This window comes from Dendrobates tinctorius, unplaced genomic scaffold (assembly GCF_039654945.1).
Source record: "Dendrobates tinctorius isolate UK_male_01 unplaced genomic scaffold, ASM3965494v1 ptg000434l, whole genome shotgun sequence".
Classification (NCBI taxonomy): Eukaryota; Metazoa; Chordata; class Amphibia; order Anura; family Dendrobatidae; genus Dendrobates; species Dendrobates tinctorius.
Window position 1 is genome coordinate 1,307,501 of NW_027362097.1, and position 23,445 is coordinate 1,330,945.

The 23,445-nt window shown below is 44.5% G+C and overlaps 1 protein-coding gene across 4 annotated transcripts in view; it reads right to left on the reverse strand.

The window, feature by feature from the left end:
- Positions 1 to 23,445, reverse strand: part of PREPL (prolyl endopeptidase like) — a 48,743-nt gene that overhangs the window by 9,748 nt on the left and 15,550 nt on the right. For 3 of the 4 annotated variants that reach the window (XM_073564190.1, XM_073564188.1, XM_073564189.1), the window contains exons 7-10: positions 18,408 to 18,624; positions 17,443 to 17,628; positions 10,563 to 10,763; positions 239 to 411 (exon numbers count right to left, since the gene is read on the reverse strand). In XM_073564190.1, coding sequence (XP_073420291.1) covers positions 239 to 411; positions 10,563 to 10,763; positions 17,443 to 17,628; positions 18,408 to 18,624 — 777 coding nt within the window. The remainder of the gene's footprint in view (positions 1 to 238; positions 412 to 10,562; positions 10,764 to 17,442; positions 17,629 to 18,407; positions 18,625 to 23,445) is intronic. The other variant, XM_073564191.1, reaches the window with a different exon arrangement.

Genomic DNA, 23,445 nt, shown 5'->3' on the forward strand with positions numbered 1-23,445 from the left:
ATCTTTGGCCATTTTTACTTGACAAAAAGAATAAGATAAGGCTAGACTGCAGGATGTGCCTTCCCAGGTCCACAGATGATCGTTTGGGTTCTGAGTAGTGTTACATCGTTTGAATAGCTCATTTGAAGAATTTCTCTAATTATCCAATTTTTTTTTCCTTAAAATTTCTCTACTTTTACAATATTTGACACACTATATATATCCAAAGATTTTATTTTTTTTAACATTTGAGCCCTACCTTACATGGCAGTAAGCCAAAATCCAGCCATCATCAACCAGCATTCTTTTCTCAGGTTTAAAGTTCATGTTCAAATCCAAGCCATATGCCCCATAGACATGGACTAAAAGGGGTCTTTCACCAAGGCCAATGTCTTCTTGGTAAAAAACTGTCACTGGCACCGAAGTCCCATCCTGCTCAGAAGAACAACAAAAAACAAAACTTTTAAAAAAAAAGGTGTTAAAAAATTAAAAACAAAATGTTAAAGGGAGTTTTCCCCAATTTAAAAATCACTATGTCACAGGGTGGGGAAATAAGGTGGGGAGGGGGACGAGACCATCATAACGGCCATCTTAGTCCACCTATGAAGCACAGGCTCTGGCTGGACTTTAAAAAGAGATCATTTTCTCTATATAAAAATCACAATACTATGGTGCTGCAGCATATAGAATAAGTGATCAAATTTTCATAAGATCAATCAAGTCGTATAAATTTGTTTTTGCATTGCCATCTGTTGGATCCTTCCGGGACCCATATCCACTCAGAAACGGAGCCTTCTCCGGTTCTGTATCACCGCGGCACGCATGGTAATTCCATGCCATTAGATTCACTAGTAGGACTTTTATGGATTAAAACGTGCGCTGCCAGACCATCAATCCTCACAAGTGTTGTATTTAATATGTTTATTTCCCAACGCGTTTCGAGGTCATAAAACCTCTTCCTCAGGGGATGACATGTACAGGCAGGTAAAGACATTGCCGGTTTTATACATACATGATTCAAATATTGGCGCCAAGAGTCACATGTTGGGGAAGGGATAAAGGTCAGAGATCATCAGTATAAAAGTTTAAAAACTTAGTACATCCAAAAGAATTAATTCATTTGATGTATTCACAGATAAACGATAAAGAAGAGAAAGGAAGAAAAATAAAGAAGAAATAAAAAGAAAAAAGAAAAAAGAAAAAAGCGCTGCACGAACCCGCAGGAAAAGAACGAAAAAAAGTGTTAGCCACTGTGTGATCCGCTACTCCAAAAGAGCAGAGGAGAAGTTGCTGAGAGAGAAGAAGAAAAAGAAAAAAAAAAAATATATGGAAAAAAATTTTTTTAATAATAAAAGTGAATATTATTGGAGGTGAATGTGTTAAAATCTTTATTAGTATATAAAATACAGTAGAAATTGGATAATAAAAATATATGAATAAAAAGATAAAAAAATGTATATATATATATGAATGAAAATTGTATATGGCTAAAATATAAATAAAAACGAGTCTGACCCAATGTAGAATTAAAAAATTAATAAAAATACAAAAGGGGAGAAATTAAAACACGGAGAAACACAGGGTGGGGAAATAAGGTGGGGAGGGGGACGAGACCATCATAACGGCCATCTTAGTCCACCTATGAAGCACAGGCTCTGGCTGGACTTTAAAAAGAGATCATTTTCTCTATATAAAAATCACAATACTATGGTGCTGCAGCATATAGAATAAGTGATCAAATTTTCATAAGATCAATCAAGTCGTATAAATTTGTTTTTGCATTGCCATCTGTTGGATCCTTCCGGGACCCATATCCACTCAGAAACGGAGCCTTCTCCGGTTCTGTATCACCGCGGCACGCATGGTAATTCCATGCCATTGGCGCACGGCAACACCGCCAACTATGGCGGAATGGATGTCGGAATTCGCAGACATCTTCCGGTATGGAAGAACAGATGGCCGAAATGGGAGGGGACAACATCCGCTTGATCCGTGTGTGGCAACCTTGGATCATGTTCAAGGAAACTACCGAACTATCTCAACTAGTTGAGGAGACTTCATAGAGGTCGGTGTGGAGCTCTGGTGTCCGCTCCCCCCCCCCCCCCCCCCCCCTTTTTTTTTTGTTCCCACCCTCTCATAGGTTTTCAACCATGTGTCTGAAACCTATTACCCCTAATCTTCCCACCTTAACCTCCTTCGTGCTCCTTCCCCCCCCTTGTCTCTTTCTTTCTTCTTCTTCTGAAATACACCTCTGCTGATACCTGTAAAGATGTTGCTACGTATGTTTGCAATTATTGTTTTCTTGTGTCTGACCATTATATGCTACTACTGTACCAGATGATACTTGGGGAGGAATGACATCTCTCCAGCCTATTCCATTGCAGATAAGTAATGTATAACGAATGTTTATATAGTTGAGTTTATCAACCTATAGTGCCAATTACTTGGATTGATTCTTGGACATGGTAGTGCATATAAACCCTATACCAACATTCATCCCAATGAGACATTACGAGCCCTTGTCTCAGATGATGTTTCGGTCTTATACGAGGCTGACTATACTGCGACCTTGCACGGCTTGGTGTACAATGTTTGATGTCTTGTAGGTTATCTTTGTCTTTTTGTTTTTTCAATAAAAATAGATTCAACATAAATTTGTTTTTGCAGCTCTCAAAAGTTTAATCAAAATATAAAAATGACTAGTACAGCGATGCAGTGAACGCCGTAAAGAGAAAAAAAAAAAAAAAAAAAATCAAAACCAGGAGAATTGTAGTTTTTCAATTGCCACACCTAGCAAGAAAAAAAGCATAATATGAAAATAATAATAAATAAATGCATTAAAAAGCGATGAAAGGTCGTCTGGAACCCAAAAAGGTATAAATAATAATAATTAATAAATAAAAACATTCAAATCTGAAAATATAAGAGAGTGAAAAACAGTTAGTGGCAAAAACAGGTTAATTGAAAGTGTGGCTGATCTGCAAGTACTAGGCAATCTCAAAGCATTAGGTTGACAATGCGCATTGATACTAACCCAGACTGCAAGCATCAGTAGCAAATTTTTAAGGATTTTTTTTTTTGTATTTCCAAATGGGTTTACCTCATAATAAAAATACAAGGGTATGTTCACACGTTTTGTTTTTTGCAGAAAAAAAAACAAAAAATAGAAAAAAAACCAAACAAACAGCAATTTACGGTCCCAAAGTGAGATTTCGAAAAAATTAATGCACACGTTTGTTTTTTTTTGTTTTTTTTTTATAATACACAGATTTGAAGCAGTTTTCAAATCCTTAGCATCTCAGTTCTTTCACTTGTTCTATTGAATGGAGAAGAAAAAAAAACAAACAAAAACGCACATTTTTCGGTGCAGAAATGTTTGCAGGCAGCAAACACATAATGTACGTGGATAGGTTTCTCCACTTGCTCTATTCCACTAGTCCGTGAAAAATCAGACCGCATTCAAAGTCGGAGCCATTGTCCGATTCGTCACGGACCCATTGATTTGCTTTGCCAATTTTCATCCGAACCTCTGAACAAAAATTGGACATTTGACCCCATAGACTATCGCAGGTACGAGTGCCATCTGGGAAGAGCGCTTGGCACTCGTATGTGAAAATAGAATGAGCAGAAATAGTACAATGCCCAGATAAATTGTGCCTTAGAGTATCCAGATAAATAACGTCAGCAAGCAGAAAATAGGGATTTTTGTGTACTCACCGTAAAATCCTTTTCTCCGAGCCATTCATCGGGGGACACAGACAGTGGGTGTTATGCTGCTGCCACTAGAAGGACACTAAGCATTCAGAAAGAAAAAAAGTTAACTCCTCCCCTGCAGTATACACCCCGCAGCTGGATGAGATCTCCAGTTCAGTGAAAAAAGCAGTAGGAGCTTAAACAGTCAACAGTAACGTACTATGTCAAAACCTAAGAATGCTACAAATGAGCCAGTAGGCTAAACAGGGCGGGTGCTGTGTCCCCCAATGAATGGCTTGGAGAAAAGGATTTTACGGTGAGTACACAAAAATCCCTATTTCTCCTACGCCTCATTGGGGGACAGACAGTGGGACGTCCTAAAGCAGTCCCTGGGTGGGGAGCATACATCTGCTAATACCCCATGTACCTCTGAGTTAAGACTGAGGTACTGCCGATTGCAGGATGCGTCTGCCGAGAGCTGCATCTGCAGAGGCCCGAGAATGAATTTGGTAATGTTCTGAAAAGGTATGCAGACTGGACCAAGTCGCAGCCTTGCAGACCTGTTCTGCCGTGGCCTGGTGCCAAATGGCCCACGAGGCGCCCACTGACCGGGTAGAGTGCGCCTTAGTCCCCGCAGGAATGGGCGCGTTCCTGACAGGGTAGGATTCCTGAATAGCAGAGCGAATCCACCTGGTTAGCGTTGCTTTGGACGCAGCTAGGCCTTTCCTATGCCCCTGAGGAAGTATGAACAGGGCATCTGACCTGCGGAAAGGAGCCGTCCGCGAGATGTACAGTCTCAGCGCCCTAACCACATCCAGGGTGTGGAGGGCCTTCTCAATGAGATGGACTAGTGCCGGACAAAAGGAAGGCAAAACAATTTCCTCGTTGAGATGGAAAGAGGAAACGACCTTGGGCATGAAGGGACGGGGACGTTCTGAGAACCACCTTGTCCTGATGAAAATTCAGGAACAGAGACCGGCAGGACAGAGCTACCAATTCTGAAACTCGTCTGATTGACGTGATGGCTACTAGAAAGACCACTTTCCAAGAGAGGATGGTCAATGACACGTCCTGCAGCGGTTCAAAAGGATCCTCTTGTAAGGCCCCGAGAACCAGGTTAATGTCCCATGGTTCTAATGGATTCCTATAAGGAGGCGCTACATGGGAGACTCCTTGAATAAATGTCCTGACCGGAGGTTTGGTGGCAATTCTTTGTTGGAAAAGCACTAACAAGGCCGAAATTTGGCCCTTGAGCAAGCTAAGCGTGAGGTCTGATCTTAGTCCGGATTGAAGAAACTCCAATATTCTCAGAATGGAGAATACCAGAGGGGAACGACCATGATCCTGGCACTATGAAAAGAATATTTTCCAGGTGCGGTGATAGATACGTCTGGATACGGGCTTCCTAGCACTAATCATGGAGGAGATGACATTGGGAGAGAATCCAGTCTGTGCTAAAATCCAGGATTCAACAGCCATGCCATCAAAGACAGGGCCCTGGAGTTCTGGTGGTAAATCGGGCCCTGAGAAAGCAGATCCGAGCGAACTGGAAGTCACCAGGGAACGTCGGCGACTAGCTGTACTAGTTCCGCATACCATGCTCGGCGCGGCCAATCTGGCACGACTAGGATCACAGGCACTCCCTCTGCTCTGATCTTCTTGACGACCCTCGGAAGCAAGGGAAGAGGGGGAAAGATGTATGGAAGCTGGAACCAGGGCCATGGCAGCACCAGGGCGTCCGCTCCGATGGCGCATGGATCGCGTGATCGGGCAATGAACCGTGACACCTTGTTGTTTAGCCTGGAGACCATGAGGTCCACATCCGGAGTCCCCCAACGAAGACAGATCTGGTGAAAGACTTCTGGATGAAGAGACCACTCTCCTGAGGCAATGCCTTGGCGACTGAGAAAAGTTGCCGCCCAATTTTGCACGCCGGGAGGTGAATTGCTGAGATGGAGGAATGGTTGGTCTCGGCCCAATGGAGGATGTGACTCACTTCGTGCATGGCCATCTTGCTCCGGGTACCTCCCTGGCGGTTGATATACGCTACAGCCGTGGCGTTGTCTGATTGGATCCTGATGGGTTGACCTGCGAGATGATGGAAACTCCGTAGAGCCAATCTGATCGCTCGAATCTCTAAGATGTTGATGGGGAGACATGATTCTTGGGTTGACCAACGACCCTGTGCCGTATGGTGACGAAAGACCGCACCCCAGCCGAGAAGACTTGCGTCGGTGGTTACTATCAACCATCTTACTGGGAGAAAAGATCTTCCTTGATTCAGGGAGGACTTCAGAGTCCACCACTTGAGGGCTTGCCTGACCTGCAGGGACAGAAGGATCCAACGGTCCAGGGAGAACGGGTTCTTGTCCCAAGCTGACAGCAACTGGTGTTGTAAGGGACTCAGATGGAACTGTGCAAACGGAACTGTTTCCATGGCAGCTACCATTTTTCCAAGAACTCTCATGCTGAAACGAATGGAGTGAGAGGCTGGGCGGGAAAGAGTTTGCACTGCCTGTTGTAAAGCTTGCGTCTTTTCTGGAGGAAGAATGACCAATCCGCGGGAAGTGTCCAAGATCATTCCTAAAAAGTAGATTTGCTGAGCCGGTTTCGGGGAAGACTTTTCGAAGTTTATCTTCCAACCCAGGCGTGAAAGTGTATTTACTGTGATCTCCATAGATTCTTCGCAGGCTGAAAGGGACGGACCCTTGATGAGCAGGTCGTCGACATACAGTAACACTACTACTCCCCGAGAGTGGAGAATGGCCATGACAGCCGCCATGACCTTGGTAAAGACCTTGGGGGCAGTGGCGAGTCCGAAGGGCAAGGCCACGAACTGGAAGTGTTCCTCATGAATTGCAAAGCGCAGGAACTGCTGGTGAGACGGGCAGATCGGGATGTGAAGGTAAGCGTCCTTGAGGTCGATGGATGCTAGGAATTCTCCTTTCTCCATGGAAGCGACCACTGACCGGAGAGATTCCATTCAGAATTGCTGAACCATGACAAACTGATTTAACTGTTTGAGATCCAGAATGGGACGCGTCGAGCAGTCTCTTTGGAACCACAAAAAGGTTTGAATAAAATCCTCTGAACCTTTGGTGATGAGGGACCGGAATGATGACGCCATCCCTTAAGAGAGCTTGAACAGCCCGAAGGAAGGCTCTTGTCTTTCCTTTGGGTGGAGAGGAAAGGAAAACTATCTTGTATGCGGAGGACACTAGCTCCCTGACCCACTTGTCGTGGACGACCGCGAGCCAGGTGTGGCTGAAGGAAAGTAGATGGCCGCCTACTTTGTCGGTGTCCGCCGGATACCGCAACAAGTCATTGGGTAGATCTCTGATACCTGGCTCCTTTGGAACCAGAAGCCCTAGGTCTGAGTTTCCAAGGACGGTTAGGACTGTACGAGACCTGGGAGCCTCTGTCCCCGCGTGAAGATGGACCTGATCTGGAAGAGAAGGTAGAGGAGGACCAACCGGAGTTGTTGCGAAAGGAACGAAAGCGCGCCAGCTGTTGGTTGCGAAACGGCCAAGCAGCTTTTTGTTGAGGGAGAAATTTACTCTCCCCCCCGGTAGCATCAGAAATGAGTTGATCTAGTTTCTCTCCAAAAAGGCGACCTGTTTGAAACGGGAGAGAAGTCAAGGATCTTTTGGATGCGGCATCCGCCCGCCAGTTGCAGAGCCATAGGGCTCTTCTAATGGAGACCGCATTAGCGGCAGTTTGAGCAGCGCAGTTGGCATCAAAAGAGGCGCCCACTACGAAGTCCGCTGTGTGAATTATCTGCCTGGCGACCGCGGTTGCTTCCGGAGGAAGATTGGTGTCCTGGAAGGAGGTAATCAAGACCTCTGCCCAAGCAGCCATTGCTTTTGTGACCCAAATTGCCACGAAAGATAGAAAAAGCGCTGCTCCTGAAGCTTCAAAAGCTGAACGGGCAAGGTAGTCAATCTGACGATCGGAGGAGTTTTTGATCGAGGACCCCTCGGACACAGACAGAAGTGTCTTGGAAGCCAGGCGCGATACAGGCGGGTCCACCGGAGTGGACTGTAACCAATCTTTCATTAGGTCTGGGTCAAAGGGATATTTAGCCTGAATAGACTTGTGCCCTGTGAATCGCTTATGCGGACGATCTCTATGTTGCTGAACCACTTCCTTAAAATCCGGATGGCTGGTAAATAACCTACGCACGCGCTTGGTTTTCTTAAGAGAAATAGGATGTGCTGGAGCGGGAACATTATCCTCATCCAACTTCAGGATTTTGTTAACTGATTCTATAAGGCTACTTTCACACTTGCGTTTTTTTTCGCTGCGTGCGCACTGCAAACGCGCATAAAAACGCATCATGCGTTTTGAATGCGTTTTCTTGTTTTCTTGTTTTTTGTGCATGGTTTTTGCAAAAAAAAACCGCATGCTTTTTTGCGCTGACGTGTGCATGCCCATGCGCACGTCAGCGCTCCCATAGACTTTAATGGGTTTTGGGTGAATTTTGCGCGCGCATGCGCTTCTTTGAGACAGGTCAGACGCACAAAAAATGCAACAGGATTCATTTTGTGTGCCCGGGCGCACACTACAAAAAAACGCATGCGCGTACAAACGCATCCCAATGCGCACCCATGTTAAGTGATCTCAGCAAAGAGCAAACAGATGAACGGCATACTAGGGCGCACAAATCACCACATTACCAGACGGAGCTATTTATCTGAAGTATTGCGGCATATAATTCAATCAAAAAACGGAGGTGCTTGCATGAAAAAACATGAATATTTCAATGTGAAGTGAAAAAAGAAGAAATATGCAGAACTCACCGATATAGCTGAAAAAATGTGCGTCTTTATTTCACATAAATTCCATCAATAGATGTGTGGACATGCAGGACGTTAGAGGAATGCTAGGGGAGGGAGGTGCCGGACAACGGCCGTTTCGTGATTACTCGCTTTTACGGGTCCAGGTGAGTGCCGCATATTTCTTCTTTTTTCGCACCCATGTTAAGTACAGGGAAAAAAACGCACGCGCATAGATGCGCAAAAAAACGCAAGTGTGAAAGTAGCCTAAGAGAATCAAGAGACTCTTGATCAGATGGAGGATTCTGAGGGGCTGACGTGTCTGATTTTGATTCTGAGTCGTGCTCGCTGAGAACTCCAGGAGAGGGAGAGCGAGAGATAGGAGCCACAGATGCAGAAGCGCGAACAGGGCTAGGGGAAGCGTCATGGGTCCGCTTTCTAGAGCCCCAATCATCCCTTGAACGAGAACGGCCCCTGCTGGCGGAAGGTTCCCTTTCAACGTCAGAGCTTTCCTCAGGGGGTAAGGACGCCTTCTGGTTTAAAGAGCCCTCCCGAAGGGAGAATATAGCTTGGGTCAGACACTCTACCGATCTTGACAGGGACGCAGCCCACTCAGGGGTACTAGACGCAGGAGACCCGTCGGCAGCGATTGAGCGCAGGTCCGGGCGCAGGCCAGGTGGCAGTCAGTGCAGAACGAATTAGTCTGTGCACTAGGTAAGCCAGCCTTACAAGAGGTACACACGGTAAAAAACGCAGTGTGCTTTTTAGCAAACCGCTTCGCTTCCTTAGATTGAGTATCGCTCCTGAAAGGGTTAACGGCAGAGTCTGCTGCAGGGAACGTGTCGGGAAGGGGTTAAGCTTTGATCTGGGATAGATGCAGCTTACCCGGTCCTATCTTGTGTCTCCCGGGAGGAATGGCGGTGGCCCTGCGGTGACACCCGGTATCCGGCTGCTCACCTCACAGCATGCTGAGGAAGAAGGATATGGCCCCCGAGATTAGGAGCGCGCGTCTCGTGCAGGCTGAGAGGCACCAAAGTGAGGGGGGCGGCGCCAATAGCGCGGGCGACGCTATTCAAATTGCGGCCTAGTAGGCCTGAAAAGCCGGGGCCTGGATTTTTAGCCTACCCGAGGTAGGCGGGCCGGGGCTATTTAAATTGCGGCCTAGCAGGCCAGGAAGCCGGGGACTAAATTTTTCGCGCTACCCACGGTAGCGCCGGGGGGGCGCGACGGTGAGGACCACAATGGGTGCTGAGAAGGTGCACCGCCGCTGACTACATCAGCGCTACCCCCGGGGAACAGGACCCGACCCCATACCTCCACTCCAGCGTTCAGCGCTGTTCGGTCCTCTATGCAGGCTCTCATCCTCCAGGATGAAGCAGAGCTGGAGGAGTTCTTAAAGGGGCCACGCTCAATCGACCCTCCTTATGATAGGGGGATGGAGAGCTATGGGGTTGATTCAGGGCGTATGTCGGTATCCGGCTGCTCTGTCCTGCTCCGGACGGGAACTTCCATCATCGCAAAAGGTAGAGGAATCAGCCCCAAAAACGTTGCAGGAAAGGTACATGAAGGGTTACTCCACGTGCTTGCCTGTTGTTGGTTCGGCGGAGAGCGGGCCGCAGAAAGGAACCGTCGCCCCTTCACTCCGTTAATTAAAAAATAAACATTTACAGAAATTCAAAATTAAAATAAAAACGGTGGGGTCTGAAACCAGACCCAAGTGCCTCCTAGACACTAAGCCAAGAACTGGAGATATCTCATCCAGCTGCGGGTTGTATACTGCAGGGGAGGAGTTCACTTTTTTCTTTCTGATTGCTTAGTGTCCTCCTAGAGGCAGCAGCATAACACCCACTGTCTCTGTGTCCCCCAATGAGGCGTAGGAGAAATATATTACGTAGTATCATGCCACCAATTTTTATTTGTATAAAAAATAAAAAATGGTGTTAAATGGTGGCACTAGCCTTTCTTCAAAGACAGCACGCAAAACCAATCTAAGGAAGGGAGGAAATTGGAAATTTACAGGCTGAACACTGTGCATTCATCCCATTTTTCCCTTTGGTAATGCTTTAGCAAATTTTCTTTTTTGTCATGACCCTTGGTAAAAGGATGATTGCAGACCTTACTCTTGGCTTTCAGTCGTACAATGCGAGGTTCGCTTTTTTCTCCGTTGTAATCGGCTTCCACCGACAATCTGTTTTCTGGGACAGAATAAGCAAACATGACCGGGTGATGAACAGGAGACTCGAGGTAAAAGCAGAGAGTGTTCGCCCTCTCATCCGGGTGCACATCGGCTTGTAACGCACATGCCCATGATGGAAGCTACATAAAGGTACGAGAAGATAAAAAATATATATATTTTATTTAGAAAAATTCAGAGTTTTCCCATCCTCCCTTAAAAAAAAAAACAAAAAAAAAAAAATATCCCTGTCTATCCATGATAGATTTAATCTGGAAAGCTGTTTCACCTCAATTAATATGATAATTATATATAAGGATATCAGAGCAAAAGAAAAGCTTCCGCTCGCAGAACAAAACGCCGGTTGACAGAGGCAGAGCGTAAATGGTTCGCTGCACTCAACTTGTTAATAACCTTTTTATTTAAACACTATAATGAAATTCAATCACTATTTCAATTAAAAAGCAAAACTATGAAACAAGTCGTGATTTACTTGTCAAATTAAATTTGCTCTGTGAAGTGATATTTAAAGTCACATTTCATCTGCAAACCAAAAGAAGAGGGGTGAAAAGTGTTGACTCTTCTACCTACTGAAAGCAAACAGGCTGCTGAGGCAGCGATTCAGGTCTGTCATTTTGTACCCTTTACCCCCCCCGAGGGTGGTTTGCACGTTCATGACCGGGCCAATTTTTACAATTCTGAACCACTGTCCCTTTATGAGATAATAAATCTGGAACGCTTCCATGGATCCCGGTGATTCTGACTTTGCTTTCTCGTGACGTATTGTATTTGTGAAAAAAAAACAAACAAAAAAAAAAAAAAAAAAAAAACATGGAAATTTGGTGAAAATTTTCGCAATTTTCCAACTTTGAATTTTCATGCCCTAAAAAAAAAAAAAAAAAAAAAAAAAAAAAAAAAAAAAAAAAACCACACAGATACGGCACACAAAATACTTAATAAGTAACATTTCCCACGTCTACTTTACATCAGCACAATTTTGGAACCAAAATTGTTTTGTTAGGAAGTTATAAGGATTAAAAGTTTACCAGCCATTTCTCATTTTTACAACTTTTTATTTATTTTTTTTTTTTTTTAGGGACCACATCACATTTGAAATCACTTTGAGGGGTCTATATGATAGAAGATACCCAAAAGTAACACTATTCCAAAAACTGCACCCCTCAAGGTGCTCAAAACCACCTTCGAAAAAGTTTATTAACTCTTCAGGTGCTTCAAAGAAATTTTTGGAATGTTAACAAAAAAAAAAAAAAGTTTTTTTATTTTTTTTCCACAAAAAAATTACTTCCGATCCAATTTTTTTTTTAATTTTCCCAAGGGTAACAGGAGAAATTGGACCCCAAAATTTATTGTGCAATTTGTCCTGAGTATAATGATCCTCTATATGTGGGGGTAAACCACTGTTTGGGCGCACAGTAGAGCTCAGAAGGGAAGGAGCGCTGTTTAACTTTTTCAATGCAAAACTGGCAGGAATTGAGATTGGACACCATGTCGCGCTTGGAGAACCCCTGATGTGCCTAAACAGTGGAATCCCCCCACGAGTGACACCATTTTTGAAATTAGACCTGCCAAGGAATATATCTAGATGTGTAGTGAGCACTTTAAAACCCCCCCGCCCCCCAAGTGCTTCTAGCATAAAGCCATGAAAATCAAAAAAATAATAAAATTTACCACAAAATTGATCTTTTCGCCCTCCATTTTCTATTTTCCCAAGGGTAACAGGAGAAATTGGACCCCAGAAGTAGTTGTGCAATCTCTTGAGTATGCCGATACCCCATATGTGGGGGAATACTACTTTTGAGGCACAGTGCAAAGCTCAGAAGAGGCGCCATATTAGAGGAGCTTAGATTTTGCTGGAATGGTTTCAGGGTGCCATGTCACAGTGGCAGAGCCCCTGAGTTGCCAGAACAGAAACCCCCTATATGTGAACTCATTTTACAAGCTACACTCCCTAATGAATTCATCTAGGGGTGCAGTGATCATATTGACACTATGGGTGTGTCACAGAATTTTATACCATTGGGTAGTGAAGACAAAATAACTACATTTTTACCATCAAAATGTTGTTTTAGCCAAAGCTTTTAAAATCACACAAGAGGAGGGTAAAAATGGCACCAAAATTTGTCCCACAATTTCTACTGAAAGTGACAATACCCCACATGTGGCTGTACAGTGCTACTTAGCCATGTGGAGAGACTCGGGAGGAACGGAGTGCTATTTGCCTATTCAAGTGAATGGGTCTGTGCACATGTCAGTGTGTTTACCCAGCCCGTGTGTCCGTGGGCAAAACACGCTGACATGTCCGTTTTTAATGTCAGCAAGGGCCATAAACCGTCCCACACACGCATAATACATATGGGTGTCACCCGTGTGACACGCGTTGGCGCCAGGGAAGAAGCGTTACAGTAAGCATTGTTCCCCGGTGCTAAACATGGCTCTCATCATTCTCCCCTGCTCTGCCGGCAATTGGTGCGAGCAGGGGAGAATGAGGAGTTACATTTACTGTAAGTGATAAAAGACAGCAGGCGGCAGCTGATGAGACTATTACTCCCATCAGCCTATCCCTGCTGCTGCTAACAGTGACAGCAGGAGCAGCTGATGGAGGAATTAATCAGCTGCCGCCTGCGCTATAAAAAAATGAAAAAAAAAAAAAAAAAAAAACGGCGTGGTTTTCCCTGTATTTTCTATAACCAGCCATGCAAAACTCACAGCTGGGGGCTGCAACCCTCAGCTTCAGCAAGGTTGATAATCAAGAATAGAGGTGTCCCTACGCTGTTTTTTTAAATTTAAAAAACGGCGTGGGATCCCCCTATTTTTGACAACCAGCCTTGATAAAGCTCACAGCTGGGAGCTGGTATTCTCAGGCTGGTAAGGGGCCATGGATATTGCCCCCCTTCCCCCCAGCCTAAAAATAGCAGCCAACACCTGACCAGGAAAAGGTACATTTATTAGATCAGGTTGACGTCACCTTTGTATTGTCAGGTGACATCAAGCACACAGCTTAGTAATGGAGAAGCGTCTATAAGACACCCATCCTTTACTAGTCCTATGGTAAATTAAGACACAGCCGGAATAAAGTCCCTTATTAGAAAAAAAAAAAAAAAAAAATAATAATTTTCCATTTTAATTTAAAAATAAAAAACAGTTATACTCTCCTAACGCCTATTCCACTGAAGCACTCATTCTCCTGTAATAAAACAAAAAAAGAAAAAAAACAATATCCCTCACCTGTCATCTGTTCCACGCCATAATCCACATCTGGGGGATAATTAGGTTTCAACCTGGATGGTGCCAAGATGCGACCATCCTGGCTGAGAACCACTGGTGAATAAGCTGCTGGGAATGCAGCGTCAGTGACAGGCGGTGACGTCCTAGAGGTTACCTCTCGTCACTGAGGCTCCATTCCCAGCCGGGCTGAACTGCGGTGAGATCCCCGCTAGCACCGTGAGCACAAAGGTGACATCGGGAGCGCTCACAGTGCTAGCGGGGATCACACCACACCACAGTTCAGCCCGGCTGGGAACAGAGCCTTAGTGACCGTTCCTGGCACTTAGTGCAGGGTGTCAGCTGTCAGAATCAGCTGGCACCCGGTGGCGATCGCCCGTACACCCCCGTCGTGTGGGCAGGCGATCGCGATGACGTAATGATCCGTCCATGGTCAGATATGCCCAGGGCACATGGATGGATCATTACGTCCATTGCCAGAAATGGGTTAAAGAGGATCTGCCGCCAGGTCAAAAAGTTGCTGTTTTCTTGCTCTTATTTTTATTCGCACTACTCCGTTCATTTATTTTAATTTTTTTTTTTTAAATCCATCAGATGGTTCTAGACTTATGGGCTTTTTGAATTTGTGGTAATCTTTATGGGCTTTACCAAGGGGATGATATGCAAAGGATCCTTGGGGGCATGTCATTAGGCAGCTCTGGGGCGTGTCTTTAGGCTGTATTAGCTTGTAAATAATGCCCATTTGGTAAAGACTAATAAAAAATAAAAAAAACAAAAAAAAACAAAAAAAAAAACACTACACACACACCCCTATCTCTGAAACCATAAACCATATGGCGTGTTTGGTTTAAAAAAAAAAAAAAAATACATAAATAAAATAATTACATATACTAAAGACCGCAAACCACAACCAGAAAACAGTTTTACTGTACAACTCGAATTGCCCTTTATTTTTAACTTTGTTTTTTTAACGTGTGTAGCTACAGAGAACAGATGTTTGCGTCAGGAGGCCCCTGGATTATTCTGCATCTAAAAAAAGGGGATGAGAAATTCTTGGAATGCTAATTTACCCTCAACGACTATGATTTTTGAGCAAAGTCTTTCATGGGGTATATATTTCCTTTAAAATATATATATATATATATATATATATATATATATATATATATATATTTTTTTTTTTATTATTATTTTTTTTTTAATATATATATATATATATATATATATATATATATATATATATATATATATATATATATATATATATATATATAAAAAAAAAAAAAAAAAAAAAAAAGGGGCCCCTGAAAATAATCCATTCTGGTTCAAAAACATTATATTCAGCAAGCAATTCTATTCAGTCCTATTATTTCCCCCGCTCCGTCTCTGATTATACGCCCTGGCCGAGTTGCTCTTGTAATCTAGCCAGTTTGATTCCAGCTAGCGATCTCGTGCTACAGGTTAGGCTCTTTAGCATTTAGCCACTTGAAATTGGTGCCTTGGATAGTAGAGCTAAGGAAAACCATTGAAGAACACAATAACCATTTTTCTTGGCACATATACACTTGGAGGTTTGTAGCTATTATGTGTAAGGAGGAAGGGGGGGGGGGGGGTTAGAGATCGGCATTCATTCTCAGCAAGCTGCCAAAAACGTACATTCTTCAAATGTAACAATTTAAAAGCAGATATAAAAAACAAAAAAATAAGTGCACCACTGCAAATAGAAACTAATCAAAAGGGTGATTTTTTTTTTTTTTTTAAGAAAGAGGAAAATTAAAAAAAGAGAAAGATGAAAAGCCAGTATATACTGTAAATGGGGTGCAGATGTTGCAGTGGTGTATGCATCTACCTGTAATAATCAAGGGTATATTTATTTTTTTAAGAAAATGACAGTAAAACATAATGACTTGTGTAAGAGGAGAATCAACGGTCGATTATAGAAACCACGAGTGTTGGGCAGTGATGGTACGATTGGTTGGAGGTCGATGATCCTGGCATGACGGTGAGCACAGGGTAAGCAGCAGCTGGGACAACCAAAGATCAACTGTAACCTGTGGAGGAGTCCAGTAGGAGGAGTCTAATTTCCCTGCCGCACCACCATAGGAGAGAATCCATTACACAAAGTCTTATCAAAAGAAAACCTGTCACCTCTCCAAGCACATCTGAGCTAATAAATACTTTTATTTTCCATAAAAACAACAATCCTGAGGCATCTTTTCCAATAAGAAGCTTACAAAGACACCTTGGGTGCTGCACTATCGACCACAGCATCTAAGAAGTTATATGGCCAAGACGAGAGTTCTGCGCTGCTACGGTAGAAAGCAGCTATAGAAACAAAATCTCAGCATCAAACAATTATGTCTGTGTGGGATAGGTGCATTTTAGGACTTTTTAAAAAGTTGCTGTTGTGAAAAGATCTTTCTAAAAGAAACAAGTGATACTTAACACTGAGCCTCCCCTCCCACGTGTCCAAGAGGTCTCAGCCAAGAACTTAAGCGGTGGCGACATCCCTCAGTCAGATCAGTAGCCTACACCAGCAATATAGGACCTCTGAGCAGGCAGAGGACCAATTAGTTGTCCCGCAAACTGCCCATTATCTCAGCGCCTCCCCCCAAACTACATCCCTATTTTTACAGGAAGGGTCGCTACTCTTCTGTCTGTCAAACTGAATACAGACATAACAAAAAGGCTTTCAGTTTCAGGTGATGAAGCCACTGGGCAATGACAAATACAAGACATGCTGAGAAATTAGGAAAAAGGAAGCTACTGCACTGATAGTGCCGGCAGAACGTCAAAAGTGAACTACTCATTAAAAAAAACAAAAAACAAACAAATACATGGATGACAAGTTGCACAGCAGGAGAATCAGGACAGTCCCTGCACACAGAGTTATGGACACCAAAAAGTAGTTTTAAAAGGTTGTGAAGGATGGAGATGGCAACACCATGACCTTCTTTGGCCTTGTGTGAAGAGACAGGTATAAGTTTATGCTAAAATGTAAAAGTCAATAGAGCCCAACATGCACCTTCCAAGTATGTATCCTAATACAAAGCTCAGTATGTCCAGAACCAGCTGAAGAGTCCTGGATACAATGTATTTTAGTGTTAAAACTCGCAAGTATGAGGACCCTTGACGCGCGTTGCGAGCTTGCATATTTTGGCCAAAATATTGACCAATACCTCATGTATTTTATACATAATTTTTCATCTTTTTATTGCACATTTTTATGCAGGATGCAGCCAGGCTCTTTATTGTTGGTTGGGTGAATTGGGGGCTGTCTTGTGGGGTGCACTTATATAGTGCTGGACAGCTCGCCTGATAAAGTAGTATGGGAGCCATCAATAGGATGTAAGCCGGACACTGTGCACCACACGCATCTATGTGACTGGCGTTCTATGAAAGCTCCATCTGGGCACATGTTTAACACTACACAGCCACCCCCTCCATGAATTGGAAGGTTTGTGAGTGGTTGATCCATCAGTATTTTGGACCTGTGCTGCTCCGGCCTTTATCATGGGGGTCTGCTGCATCCTGTTAAGTGCATTGGTAATCTGACCTGGTTATACAAGAGAAATGTACCTTTATAGAGGGAGGAATCTTCTCTCCAGAGAGGGAAATCACAGCCACGTGTAGCTCATTGTTTTGTCTTAGGAACATGACACAGCGATCCTCCAACATCTCCATGTCCAACAGCCGGGATTCTGCAGGTAACTGGTATATGGGTGTCCAGTGCTGTATACCACTGTGTAGAGGAGCCTTCATTAGCTGCAACATAAACGGAGACGTCTGAGGTTAGATGTCCAGACAGAGCAGCAGTGACACATGTATATACACAGAGCAGTTCCTTCAACTGTTTTCCTCTTCTTCGCTTTTGTACATTTGTAATACAGATGATTTACCCTTGTGGTTGTTCTTCCCATGTGTGACTTGCAGATTGACCCCCTTTAAAGAGGTTTTTCCCATTTTCATAAATGAGTACTGTCAGACAGAGCTTGAATTTACTGATTATGAAACTTTTCATCTGTTCTAGAGATATTAACACTTGTTTACAGCTTGCTGCCTAGGAGACCGACCACCGCCGCTAGACAGCAAAACATTTGCAGTAGTCACAAGTTCCTTTCTATTGAGCTTGTGAGAACGGTTATGAAGCTGGCCAGGATTGATGGAGAACTCCATTACCTCCCAACTCTGCCAAGCTTTAAAGCAATGCTTACACACTAGACAGCAGCAGGGGTCGGTCTCCTAGACAACAAGATAAACAAATAAAGTGTCAATATCTCAAGAACAGATGTACATTTTAAAAAGGAGTAAATTGCAAATGTGATTATACTTACGAGCTCTATCCGATAATATCCATCTATGGAGATGGGAATAACCCTTTAAGTGTCACAAGTCACAGGTGTAATTTTCCAACGCTCGGCCCTTCCCCCAATGTATGCATCATCACAAGTGACCCCAAGTATATCCCCATCATAACCTGCATACAGTATAGCGCCTTTCAGAATTTTGCTATACTGCTGACCTGTTTTGCAGATAGAAATTACCTTGTACTCTGCCGGTTCTCCGTATGTAGTGAGTATATAGAGAAAGCCATTCTTGTGCTCCACGTGATAAATAACACCAGGCAGTCTTGTCTGCACCAGGACGGGGGGCTTGAAAGGGGAGCTACAATCAATAAGCCAGACCTCAGAAGACGTTTTACTATTACAATTGATGGTGAGAAAGTGGTGGTCTCTGGTGACATATAGGTCTACGAAAAACCTAAAAAAAAAAAAAATATGTGTTTGGAAAAGGCATATTACACTATGTCTGTAAAAGGTTAATATTATGATTATCTGTCCCATGAGAGACAGGATCTAGCTTTGTTTTTTGCAGAGGGGAGAGGCTCCTGCTGCAGACAGTTGCGTTACAGGAAAGAGGAGGAAAAAGAGGGAATTTTGGTGCTCACCATAAAGGCTCTCTTTCTTGGAGCCTTCATTGGGGGACACAACCAGGGGTGTATGCTGCGGTCGCTAATAGGCTGACACTAGGCAGAAAAAGTTAGCTCCTCCTCAGCAGGGTACACGCACCGACTGGCACAACGCACATCAATTAGTGAAAAAGCAGTAGGAGAAGCAACGACAATATACAGGCCCTACCAACGCACTGAGGGACAATATAGGCACAAAACAAGGGTAGGAGCTGCGTCCCCCAATGAAGGCTCCATGAAAGATTTTACAGCGAGTACTAAAAAATCCTTCTTTATCACTTCATGGGGGGGGGGGGGGGGGGGGCACGCAGGTATCCATGTGACATGTGACATCCTTAAACAGTCCCAAGGGAGGAAGACTAAAGTGCCCAAATCAGGTTGGGCGTCCTTCGCTTGCCCCACCTTTCCAACTATGCCGGCGTCAGCAGAGGTACGAGTATGTACCCTGCAGAATATTGCAAAGAACCAGGTAGCGGCCTTGCAAGTCTGGGTTGCAGAGGCCTGGTAGAAACGGCAAAGGAGGCCCCACCACTGCACGGGCGAGTTGTCTATTCTTAACATGGTAAGCGTCCAGTATAGCTGTGCAGATCCAGCGGACGATAGAGAGAGGCAGGGAGTCTCCTACATCAACCCTCAGGAACGACAAATCAGGCATCTAAACATCTGAAGGATGCGGTCCCTTCAGAGGTAGAGACACAAGGCTCTGACTTGGTCCAGTCTGTGGAGAGACCTTTTCAGGGGATGGACAAGGGACAGGCAGAAGGAAGGACAATATCCTCACTGATCTGGAAAGGGGAGGCTACCTTAGGCAAGAATGAAGGAACTGGTTACAGGACCACCATGCCCTGGTGGAGAACGAGGAAAGAGAGCTGCTAATTCTGAGATGGAAGTCATCTCAACCAAAAAGACCATCTTCCAGGAGAGAAAGGAAGACACAATGAATGGGTTTGAAGGGGGATCCCTGAAGGATGCTCAAAACTAGATTAAGGTCCCACAGGGGAACGATATGGTGGCGCTAGGTGAGCAACTCACTGAAGGAAGGCCATGATATGGGGACGAGAGGCCATATTTCACTGAAACAGAATTGAGAGCGCGGAGATCTGACCCTTGAAGGTTCTAAGAGACAAACCGGATTGTAGCCCTGATTGTAAGAATGTTAGAATGGAAGGAAGGGAAAAAGACATGGGAACTGTGTGGCTGCCTTCACACCAGGAAAAGAAGGCATTCCAGGTCTGATAAATGCATGAGGATGAGGGTTACCGTTCCCCGATCACGGTCTTTAAGACCTTGAAAGAAAAGCCCGCCTACCTAAGGAATGCGGCTTCAACGGCCATGCCATTAATTTGAGAGATCAAGAATTCTGGTGGAAGAGGGGACCCTGAGAGAATAGGCTTGGGAGTTTCCAGGGTTCATCTGTGAATAGGATGACTACATCCGGGGTCATACAGTTGTGGCCAAAAGTATTGACACCCCTGCAATTCTGTCAGATACTCAGTTTCTTCCTGAAAATGATTGCAAACACAAATTCTTTGGTATTATCTTCATTTAATTTGTCTTAAATGAAAAAAAACAAGAGAATGAAGCAAAAAGCAAAACATTGATCACTTCACACAAAACTCCAAAAATGGGCCAGACAAAAGTATTGGCACCCTCAGACTAATACTTGGTTGCACAACCTTTAGCCAAAATAACTGCGACCAACCACTTCCGGTAACCATCAATGAGTTTCTTACAATGCTCTGCTGGAATTTTAGACCATTCTTTGGCAAACTGCTCCAGGTCCCTGATATTTGAAGGGTGCCTCCTCCAAACTGCCATTTTTAGATCTCTCCACAGGTGTTCTATGGGATTCAGGTCTGGACTCATTGCTGGCCACCTTAGAAGTCTCCAGTGCTTTCTCTCAAACCATTTTCTAGTGCTTTTTGAAGTGTGTTTTGGGTCATTGTCCTGCTGGAAGACCCATGACGTCTGAGGGAGTCCCAGCTTTCTCACACTGGGCCCTACATTATGCTGCAAAATTTGTTGGTAGTCTTCAGACTTCATAATGCCATGCACACGGTCAAGCATTCCAGTGCCAGAGGCAGCAAAGCAACCCCGAAGCATCAGGGAACCTCCGCCATATTTGACTGTAGGGACCGTGTTCTTTTCTTTGAATGCCTCTTTTTTTCTCCTGTAAACTCTATGTTGATGCCTTTGCCCAAAAAGCTCTACTTTTGTCTCATCTGAACAGAGAACATTCTTCCAAAACGTTTTAGGCTTTTCAGGTAAGTTTTGGCAAACTCCAGCCTGGCTTTTTTATGTCTCTTGGTAAAAGTGGGGTCTTCCTGGGACTCCTACCATACAGTCCCTTTTCATTCAGACGCTGACGGATAGTACGGGTTGACACTGTTGTACCCTCGGACTGCAGGGCAGCTTGAACTTGTTTGCATGGTAGTCGAGGTTCTTTACCCAACCTCCGCAATCTTGCGTTGAAATCTCGTCAGTTTTTCTTTACCGTCCACATCTAGGGAGGTTAGCCACAGTGCCACGGGCTTTAAACTTCTTGATGACACTGCGCACGGTAGACACAGGAACATTCAGGTCTTTGGAGATGGACTTGTAGCCTTGAGATTGCTCATGCTTCCTCACAATTTGGTTTCTCAAGTCCTCAGACAATTCTTTGGTCTTCTTTCTTTTCTCCATGCTCAATGTGGTACACACAAGGACACAGGACAGAGGTTGAGTCAACTTTAATCCATGTCAACTGGCTGCAAGTGTGATTTAGTTATTGCCAACACCTGTTAGGTACCACAGGTAAGTTACAGGTGCTGTTAATTACACAAATTAGAGAAGCATCACATGATTTTTCGAACGGTGCCAATACTTTTGTCCACCCTCTTTTTTATGTTTGGTGTGGAATTATATCCAATTTGGCTTTAGGACAATTCTTTTTGTGTTTTTTCATTTAAGATAAATTAAATGAAGATAATAACAAAGAATTTATGTTTGCAATCATTTTCAGGAAGAAACTGAGTATTATCTGACAGAATTGCAGGGGTGTCAATACTTTTGGCCACAACTGTACTTGCGAGTGTGATGCGAGAAACTCGCACACTCCGGTCCCGAGTGCCGGGTATTAATGTGCGAGTTTCTCGCATCACACTCGCAAGTGTGACCCCGGCCCAACTCTGCATACCAGGCTCTTCTGGGCCAAACTGAAGCCACTAGGATGACTGGAACTCCTTCCACCTTGATCTCTTCTTAAGAAGTCTGGAGATCAGGGGAAGAGGTGGAAAAAGTTACGGAATGACCAGGGTGTCGTAACACACTGACCGGGGGGGAGTGGTTGAGGATGAATCACGAGACTTGACCACGAAATGAGGGACCTTGTGAGTCATCCGAGACACCATTGAATCAACGTCAGGAGTGCCACACCTCTGTCAGATCTGATCAAACAAAGAGTGGGTAGAGGGACCACTCGCCCGAGGAGAGCCCCTGACAGCTTAGGCAGTCGGCAGCCCACTTACCACTCGTGCCTCTTGGCCCAATGTCAAAATTCATGAGACCTCTAACATGACATGCTCGATGCATATCCCGCCCTGGTGGTTTAGGCATGCCACGACGTGACATTGTTGGATTGAATGCAAACTGGTCGGCCAGCTAGAAGGTCCTTCCAGTGGAGGAGAGAAAGGTAGATCGCTCCAATTTCCAGATGGTTGGTGAGAAGAGAGATTTCCCGAGACTTCCAACGACCCTGGACTGTCTCGAAGGAAGAGTGCCTCCCTGTCTGAGACAGGTATCTGTCGTGAACTTGCCAGTCAAGAGGGAGGAATGATCTCCAGTGCCGAATGGAGGGGACGAGACACCACCATGCCAATGACTGCTTCACCTGGAGAGGCAAGCAAGAGTATGGGGTGATTCAGGAAAATGATCCTTTTGTCCCAGGCTAACAGGTGGGCCAGTTGGAGGGGGACGTGTATGGAACGAAACGAAAGGGACGACTTCCATAGTGGCAAACATTTTCGCTAGAACTCTCATGCAGAGTCAGAGTGTGAAGATGGGCGTCTTAGAGAAGGAATCCTCAGTGCAGAGATCATCTCCTCTCAGAAAGGACTATGGCGCGAGCATTATCGAAAAGGATGCCTATGAAAACTAGCCGCTGGCCCGGGGTCAGAGACGATTTTACAGTGTTGACTACCCAGTCTAGACGGGTAAGAGTGTTCAGGGTGATCTGCAGACTTTGGCAACAGTCTCTGAAGGATGGGACCTTGATCAGGAGGTCATCCACATATGGGATGATTACCTTCCCCTTGGAGGAAAGAATGTCCATGATGGCCACCATAACCTTCATAAAACATTCTGGTGGCAGAGGCCAGTCTGAAGTGAACTGGCTAGACTCCCCCTGGACCGCAAAGCGGAGAAACCTCTGATGCGTCACGCAAATCAGAATTTGGAGATGGGCATCCTGGATGTCCACTCAGCAGAGAAACACCCCATGTTTTAAAGAGGCAATCGAGAGCAGAGGGATTTCATGCTGAAATGGAGGCGAATCTGCCAATTTAGATAAAAAAATCAGATGGAGTGAACAGTCCTTCTTTGGAACCAAAAAGAGTTGGAATAGAAACCTGAGAAGA